Source organism: Salpingoeca rosetta (genome assembly GCF_000188695.1).
Source record: "Salpingoeca rosetta unplaced genomic scaffold supercont1.15, whole genome shotgun sequence".
Classification (NCBI taxonomy): Eukaryota; class Choanoflagellata; order Craspedida; family Salpingoecidae; genus Salpingoeca; species Salpingoeca rosetta.
The window spans coordinates 792835-801615 of NW_004754919.1; the positions used below are offsets into that span (position 1 = coordinate 792835).

General features: G+C 55.7%; 3 protein-coding genes across 3 annotated transcripts in view; 2 read left to right on the forward strand and 1 right to left on the reverse strand.

The window, feature by feature from the left end:
* PTSG_05970 (2,4-dienoyl-CoA reductase FadH2) overlaps positions 1–1999 on the reverse strand; it is a gene marked incomplete at both ends in the record, with an annotated part of 3960 nt that extends 1961 nt beyond the window's left edge. The window contains 6 exons of the mRNA XM_004992807.1: positions 249–346; positions 556–635; positions 813–935; positions 1219–1277; positions 1394–1510; positions 1662–1999. Of these exons, the coding sequence (XP_004992864.1) occupies positions 249–346; positions 556–635; positions 813–935; positions 1219–1277; positions 1394–1510; positions 1662–1999 (815 nt within the window). The remainder of the gene's footprint in view (positions 1–248; positions 347–555; positions 636–812; positions 936–1218; positions 1278–1393; positions 1511–1661) is intronic.
* A 175-nt stretch (positions 2000–2174) lies between these two features.
* PTSG_05971 (uncharacterized protein) lies at positions 2175–5982 on the forward strand. Its single transcript, XM_004992808.1, has 12 exons — positions 2175–2782; positions 2966–3035; positions 3212–3249; positions 3356–3460; positions 3591–3647; positions 3817–3917; positions 4104–4158; positions 4364–4493; positions 4713–4843; positions 5047–5164; positions 5405–5502; positions 5724–5982. Exons 1-12 carry the CDS (start codon positions 2212–2214, stop codon positions 5843–5845), a joined length of 1596 nt encoding a protein of 531 aa, XP_004992865.1. The 5' UTR covers positions 2175–2211; the 3' UTR covers positions 5846–5982.
* Positions 5983–6058: 76 nt separating this feature from the next.
* PTSG_05972 (uncharacterized protein) lies at positions 6059–8372 on the forward strand (the record flags this gene model as incomplete). Its single annotated transcript, XM_004992809.1, has 8 exons — positions 6059–6220; positions 6385–6420; positions 6543–6693; positions 6797–7023; positions 7245–7299; positions 7499–7560; positions 7827–7917; positions 8194–8372. Exons 1-8 carry the CDS (start codon positions 6194–6196, stop codon positions 8370–8372), a joined length of 828 nt encoding a protein of 275 aa, XP_004992866.1. The 5' UTR covers positions 6059–6193.
* Positions 8373–8781: the final 409 nt, after the last annotated feature.

Consider the following 8781-nt stretch of genomic DNA (forward strand, 5'->3'; position numbering starts at 1 on the left):
ACACACACACACACAAAGACACATGCACTCACATGCACACACACAGGCACAAACGCAGACGCAGACACACACAAAGACACACAAAGACACACAAAGACACACACACACACACACACACACACACAAAGACACATGCACACACATGCACACACACAGGCACAAACGCAGACGCAGACACACACAAAGACATACAAAGACACACACACACACACACACACACACACACACACAAAGACACATGCACACACCTTGGCACCATGGGGGCGATGGTAGGGATGCGCGCCTCGTGCCAGCCAATGCCCGTGTTGAGAATCGTCACGCCGGCCCGCTCAAGCTCCTTTGCAAGCTATTGGAAGGACGCGCGCGCGCACGTGTGTGTGTGTGTGTGTGTGTGTGTGTGTGTGTGTGTGTGTGTGTGTGTGTGTGTGTGTGTGTGTGTTGGTTGGTGTATGAGTACGGAACTTTGGTACAGTCCAAGAAACCATGTGCCAGCCTCTTGCAACCTTTCCTCTTCCACCCTCACGAATGCGATTCTCTCACTCCTTCTCCTGTTACCGTGACAATTTCGTCCCAGGTGCTGCCCTTGTCCACAAGATCGAGCATGCTCAGCCGGAAGATGATGATAAAGTCCTCGCCTGTCGCAGCAGCACGGCAGTGGTTTTCACAGCAGAGGTGGCTCGGTGACGAGAGGAGCTTCAGTGAACAATGCATTGGGATGGTACCTCCAAAAACTCAGGGACGGGCAAACAGCGTTGCACACTTCCCATCTATTCACACACACACACATTTTCACACTGAGTGTCACATTGTACCGAGTCTCTGGCGCATGCGTCGCACAATCTCGAGGGGAAAGCGCATCCTGTTTTCGTATGCGCCGCCCCATCGGTCCTTCCGCCGGTTCGTGCGCTCCACCAGGAACTGATTGATCAGATACCCTGCATGATTGGTGATTTGGAGGGAGGCGGTTGTGAGGAAGGTAGCGGGAAGGCACGACCCACTTGCACAGCACAGCACAGCACAGCACAGCACACACACACACACACACACACTCTCTCTCTCTCTCTCTCGCACACACACACACACACGCTCTCTCTGTCTCGCACACACACACACACACGCTCTCTCTCTGTCTCGCACACACACACACACGCTCTCTTTCTCTCTCTCTCTCTCACGCACACACACACACACATCCTTTTTTATTTTTGTTAAACTCACCTTCGCTGCCCATAACCTCGACGCCATCATAGCCGCCAAGGCGTGCGAGCTCCGCGCACCTGCGCGCAGGTGTGGACACGCATACGGAGTGAGATACAATGCTGTGGCTTTCGACACCGCTTATCCAAACAACACAAACAACACAAACATGCAGACCAACAGCACAGGTACTGACCGGACGTAATCGTCGATGGTGCGCTCGACCTGCTTATCTGAGAGCTCGCGCGGGGTGAACCAGGAAATCGGGGATCGCAGCTTCGTTGGCGCCACTGCCAGCGGGTGATATGCATACCTGCATCCAGTGCATGTTGTGTGTGTGAGACAAAGGTATGAGTCCAATAAGTGAGATCATAAAACCACACACACACACACTGGAAACGCCCACCACACACACACACACACACACACACACACACACACACAACACAAACACACACACACACCGGCCGGAGTGGAGGATCTGCATGCAGATTTTGGCGTCGTATTTGTGCACGGCGTCGGTGACGACGCGGTGGCGGCGGGCCTCCCACTTGTAGGTGAGCTTGGAGGCAAAAGGGGACACGCGACCCTCCCGGTTTGGGGCAATGCCGCCAGTGACCATGAGCCCCACACCGCCGCGAGCACGGGCCTCGAAGAACGCAGCCATCTCCTTGAGGCCAGACGGCAGCAGCAGGCCGCTCTCCAGACCCGTGTGCATGCTCCCCATCAGCACGCGGTTCTTCACCTGCGTGAAGCCCAAATTCAGCGGCTCCAACAGCCGCGCATACTTCCCAGCAGACATCTCGCGCGCAACAGTTGTATGAGATGCGAGATGCGCGATGCGAGAAGTGGGTGGTAGGTTGGCTGCGTTGGTGTTGTGGTTGTGGTTGTTGCTGTCCTCCTCCTCGTCTTCTTTCGCCGCTCAAAGCAAGAGGCGGTTGTGGAAGATTGATAAGTAACATGGCTAATTATCCGCGGCGATAACGACGAACCAAACAAACAAGAAGCTGAACGATGAGGAGCAGCGAGGAGGATGGCAACGTGCATCGTGGTGGTGGTGGTGGTGGTGATGGGGAGAAACAGGAGGAAGCAGTTGATGCTGGAAGTGGTGAAGAGGCGGGGAGAGGCGGTGGAGCAAGGAAGGAGCGGAGGCGACAGAGTACGAGGCAACAGCGGCCACAGCGCCAGCCCATTGAGTCGAGTGATGAGGGTGGCGGCAACGAAGTGCTTGACGCCGACGGTGGTGACGACAACGATGGCGGAGATGATGTGAAGGAGGGTCGCATGCGGCCACAAAGGAGGAGAAGGAGAAGGAGAAAGTTAGATGACGATACACGTGGCGAGCGAAGTAACCACGAGAGACAGCCAAAGCGACAGGAACAGAACCCGGATGCGGGGGATACCGAGCCCATGAGGGTGATCAAGGCGCCACCGCGCTTGAAGCCGCTTCGCATCCCCGCTGTAGGCAGCGAGAGCACACAGGGCAGTGAAGCACCTGAGGCACCGAGAGAACATCGGCGGCCACGCCGCCCTCAGGGAAAGTCGCTCGCCTCACGTCGACTCGAAAGCATCAAACGCCACGGCTGTAAGTATTACGTGAACATGTTTCGCATGCGCATCTGCGCGTGTATGCGTGAGGCCCGTGCCAGGCTGTGCGAGAGTCTAAGAGGCACGCTGCTGTGCTGCATTCCTCGCTTGCATGCGCGCGTACCTTCATATGCACTCACATGACTCTTCCTTGCTCAACACAACACCAACACGCCCACAGCTCTTCCATCTTCGACCAGGGCAAGCGAGAGAGCAACGCCTGACAGCAATGAAGCGCGCGAGAAGTCCAGGTAGGCGTGCGTGTGTGCTTGCGTGTGCTTGTGTGCATGTGTGCTTGCGTGTGCGTATATGTGTGTGTGTGTGCTTGCGTGTGCGTATATGTGTGTGTGTGTTTGCGTCGAGTGATTCTGCACCTGCCATATTGTCTTCATCGCTCTCAACGAGCGCCGCCGCGTTGAACTGACAGCACGTGGGGTTCCGGATCAACGCTGTCGCAGCCACCAGGTATGCGCCATCGGCGCGTGTGCACGTGTGCGTTGTCAAGCGTGACATCCTCATGCGATATGAGTGTTGTTATTCACGTCCATCTCCGGTTGTGTCCACAACACAGCAGATGCAGCATGGCCTGCGCTGAACGAAGTGGACGAGGAGGACTTGATCCAGGACGACAGCCGGGATGGCACGCTGACACTCACGCGAACGAAGACAACGCGAGGTGGGCGGGGAGAGGGTGAGGGCGAACGTCTCCTTTCTTCGTGCACATGTTGCTGTGATGCTGTCAAGACATTTCTTCAGTGTGCGCATAACCTCCGCTCATCCTCCTGCTCACGCCACTTGGAAAACAGGTCCACGAATCAAAGCCCAGTCACCGCAGGAGTCACAGCAGAAGACCTACGTCGAAGGTGCGTTCGGACGTGTGTGTATGTGTGCGTGCGTGTGTGTGTGTGCGCGTGTGTGTTGTGTGCGTGTGTGTGTACGTCCGTGAAAACGTGTGTTTATCTTTTGTGCGTCGTATTCTGTTCGTTACTGAGGTCACCTCTATGCTCACATCACCCATGTACGTGTCTTCAGGTGTGCGCGCATTCCAGGCGACGACTCGCCAGGCCGCGCGGCGCGAGGACAGCGGTGGCGCTGACGAGTATCACGAACGGCCACACAGGCCATGGGTCCTCGTGAGTATGTACATGCGTGATATGCGTGTGCGAATTTGTATGTGTATGTATGTGTGTGTGTGCGTGTGTGTGTGTGTGTGTGTGTGATAATGATGTTGCTGGACTTTGAACTTGTGCAGCTCCCACCAACGCCTGACTCACGCCATTGCGTGCATGCACGTGTGTGCGCCTCCTGGTGCCAACAAGGCGGTTGACTCGTACTCCTCAGCGCTCATCCACCGCGCCCACACCTTTCTCCTCGGTGCGTCCAGTCGCTCTGTGTGTGTGTGTGTGTGTGTGTGTGTGTGTGTGTGTGTGTGTGTGTGTGTGTGTGCGTGGAGAAAGCAAGGGAAAGGAGGGGCAGCAGCCGCTGCAGGAACTGTTACAACACAAATCTCACTTTACATCCTTCAACCCTCATCCCCAATCCACCATCCTCACCCTAATTGCCACAACCCCTGGCTCAGGGTTCCTGCTGGTCCACCTGCTCGTCATCACGAGCGTTTATGACGACAGCGCAGATGTTTCCGCCTCGTGCATTTCCGTCGACGCCTTTCTCAGTGACCGCGACAAAACATTCGTGTGCTTCATGGACAGGTGCGTGAACATGTGTGTGTGTATCTGTGTGTATCTGTGTGTTTGAGTGTTTGAGTGTAGCTGTGGTTGCAGAACCATGGACGAGAAACTGACTGTCGCTGCGCCCCTCTGAACATTAGTACATACTCCCCACACCTTGTCATCTTCACCATTCCACCTCCTTCATCCTAATCTCTCCAAATCCTCCTCCTTCTACCTGCCTCCCCCCCCCCTAACCAGCATCACCCGGCCCTTCACGGCCATGTTCCAGTGTGCCGCGTGCTTCTGTCTCGTCTCTCTCTATCTCCACCGCCGCCGCCGCCGCGAAACAGGCCAGCCCGTCACTGCCATCTGGTACATCAACACAATCGGTACGCTTCGTGGTCGTTTCAGATGCACGTGTGTGTGTGTGTGTGGGGGGGGGGTTCGTATGTGTGTGAAGGAGAGAAGTCGGTCACGGTTCACGCTTGTTTTGTTCCACCTGCACAACACACACATACATACACACACACATGCGCACTCATACTTCCTCATCTTCCCCTCTTCCCTCCTCCCCATCTCGCCCATGCTCCAGTATATCTTGCGTGCATTGGCGTGGGCGTGGCGGCGCTGCAGCAGGAGCTGCTTGTTGGCGTGTACGACAACGACCTCTACCTCGACCTCCAACAGCGCGGCAAACGCGATCCACAGCGGTGTGTGCGTGTGTGTGTGTGTGTTTGAGCGTTTGCGTGGATGCCTTGTCTTGTCTTGTCTTGTCTTGTCTTGTCTTGTCTTGTCTTGTCTTGTCTTGTCTTGTCTTGCCTGTCTGTCTGTCTGTGTACATCTGTGTGACCGTCTGTGTATTTCTGTCACGATTCAAAGTTACCTTGGTACAGACTGTCTCACCCGTTGCACCCTCCCCTCCTCTTGTCCCAATGTTCCCTCCTCCAAAGACCCGATGTGGAGAGCATGGTGCAGCTGTTGCGAACGCGCAACGCCCTCGGTCTTGCTGCCACTTTCCTCCACCTCATCTTCTCCTCCGGCTCCTCAGGTGTGTGTGTGTGTGTGTGTGTGTGTGTGTGTGTGTGTGTGTGTGTGTGTGTGTGTGTGTGTGTGTGTGTGTGTGTGTGTGTGTGTGTGTGTGTGTGTGTGTGTGTGTGTTCAAGCGTGTCCAAACGCGACAGTGTTGACCGCTGTGCGTGTGCATGCGCTCCAACTCCTCCACTTATCAACCACTTCCTCCCCATTCCTTGCCCATGCACCACTGCACAGATGATGGCGGTTCCACAACGCGCGTCGCACCAAAGTCAACAGCGGCAGTTCACGAGCACAACGGAGGCGACGACGATGGCGACGACGATGCACAGCCCCTGCGAGGGGAGAGTGCAGTGTAGATCAAAGCAGTGCACATAACAGCTGTTTGTTTCGCATACCTGTAGCTTAGTGTCATCTGTGCATACGATTGAATGAATGCATGTACACCATCTCAACAAACCACGTTGTCAAAACACCTCAAGAAGCAATCAACCAGCAGACAAAGCCCAAAGCCACGCCAAACAGGCGCTTGCTTCCACTTCGGAGAAATGGGCGAAATCATTGCTGAATTTCGCGGCCTTTGTCTGGCACTGACGCACAACACGATTGTCTCCATCTGCACACAACACAACAACACACTCGATCTCATTTGCTCCGCGTGTCTCCCTCCTTCACCATCAACAAATCAACAACAACAGCCGGCAGTCATGAGCGACCACAACCGCCTGATCAACGTGAGTGGTGCTGCTTGTAAAACATCGGAGATTCGGTGGCGAGGCTTGTCGTCTGGTGTGTTTCGGCGGCGTTTTGCGCGATCGCTGGCCTGTTGACTGCCTGCACCGTGCTGTCCGCACTTGGGATCGCGCTTCCCTCACCCTCATGTTTTGCCACTTGACAGCAGGAAGAGGCTGCGCAGCAGCCAGGGACCGTTGAGGTGATTTGCTTGCCGTGCGCTGAACACCATGCATTCGTGTTTCGTGCTCATTCGTCAATTCAGTGGGCGTTTTGCTGGAACTGACGTGCATGTTCGCTCCATGTGTTTGTCCATCGCTTCAGGCCAACCCCTTTGCTCAGGACATGCAGCAGCAGCAGCAGCAGCAGCAGTTCCAGCAGCAGCAGCAGCAGCCGCAGTTCCAGCAGCAGCACGAAGAAGAACCAAAACCACAACAGGAGTACCAGCCCCAGGCCCAGTTCAACGCGCAGGCATGTTTGAAAACGTGTATCGTGTGAGCGTTGTTGTTGGTCCTTGACAGACGGAGGGCACTGCCACCCCTTGGGGTCTTGCCTTTTTTTTTTCTTTTTCGCCACAGCGTGTGTGCTCACCCTGTATGTGTCCCTTGGCCGTGATCCCGTCCCATCACATCCACAGTGGTCTCCTCCCAGTGGCCACTATGCCAGCACGTCGCCACCACCACCGCCGGAGCAGCAGCACGCCTCGCTCCACCACCAGGGCTACCAAGAGCAACAGCAGCAGCAGCAAGTGCCACATTTCCAGCAGCAGCAGCAGCAACAACAACAGGGCTTCATCGCCGCCCAGGTTGGTGTTGTGTTTGTGCGTGCTTGCGTGTGTTTGTGTGTGTGCTGTGTGTGTGCTGTGTTCGTGCGTGTGTTCGTGCGTGTGTTCGTGCGTGATGTGTGCGTGTGTTCGTGCGTGATGTGTGCGTGTGTGTGTGCACGGCTGCATGTGTATGCACTCTGTCATACAAATTCATGTGTTCTCACTTTTCTCATGTCACACCACCTCACGCTGGCGTGCAGCCCACTCGGTTCCCGCAGCCATCGCCGTTTGGCCGCCAGTCCCTCACCAGCCACAGTACGAGCGTCAAACACAACAGCCACAATGCACAACGGTGGCCTGCTTTCTAGTGGTTGAGAGAGAGGGATCATGCGTGCGTGCGTATGTGCGTGCGTGTGCGTGCGTGTGTGTGCGTGTGTGTGTGTGTGTGCGTAACTTACTTTGGATCGTGTCAGTTCCACCTCATTGCCACTTTCGCAACCTCACATTGGATCAGCTTCCGAGGTCGTGTGGGACAGCCTCAGCCGGCACGCCTCCCGCCAGGCGCTCCTGGCCACGGTGAGCAGTCGGCTGTTGTGGACCCTGTGTGTCTGTGTCTGTGTCTCTTGTGTCTCTGTGTGTCTGTGTCTCTTGTGTCTCTGTGTGTCTGTGTCTCTTGTGTCTGTGTGTCTGTGTGTGTGTCTGTCTGTGTCTCTGTGTCTTTGTGTCTCTGTGTTTGTGGCTCTGTGTGCACTGCAAAACCAAGAGATGCACGCTCAACCTCGCGAATACATGCACGCGCACATACAACCTTACGCCATCACACGCGTGCCGTCTTGATTCAGGTCGAGCATGCTGGCTCAAGCGCTGCCCGCGGATCGCAGCAGAAGTTCCACTCCCTCCTCGGCAACAGCACCATCGATGAGTTCATCCAAGGTGCGTGCGTGCATGTGCGTGTGTACATATTCGCTTCCCTGTACCCGTAGGACCAGTACCTCTCCGTGCCTGTCCTTGTGTGTGTGTGTGTGTGTGTGTGTGTGTGTGGGTGTGTGTGTGTGTGTGTGTGTGTGTGTGTGTGTGTCTGTGTCTGTTTGCTGCTGTAGTGCATCACGAGTCGTCTCAGCTTACCTTACTGCTATCTTCCCAACGCCATCATCTGTAACCACAACACCTCCTCCACCCCACCTTTGCGACTCTGCCCCATCTCTGCAGGTCTGCTTGTTCCTGGCGAGCGGCGGGTTGCGGGGCTGGACTCCATGCCGTATGTCAAGCTCTACTTCCAAGACGCGACGAACCTGCAGGTGTTTGAAGAGCTTGTGCCGGGCTATCTCCTCCTCACCAACCAGCGCCTCATTCTCCTCTCCATCTCCCCGCAGACCACAAACGAGTGAGTTGGTCTATATGTGTGTGTGTGTGTGTAAGTGTGTTGGATGCCTTGCACGCTCTACGCCCAATTCCACGCTCACTCACTCACTCACTCACTCACTCACTCACTCACTCACCGCGTTGCAACTGCCAGGCTGGAGATGGTCGGTGACCCGAAAAAGTCGAAGCACGGCGGCGGGTTCTACAACGTGCGCGCGGCCATGCGCGACTCGCGCTTCTTCTACCCGATCCCGCTCGACGCGTTCCTCACCGTCAGGTTCCAGATGAACGTCGGCGTCGAGACACAGGTGCGGACGAGTGTGTGTGTGTGTGTGTGTGTGTGTGTGTGTGTGTGTGTGTGTGTGTGTGTGTGTGTTGTAAGTTGTGCGTCCCCCTTGTGGTCTACGACGAACATGGATTGCTGACAACATCACA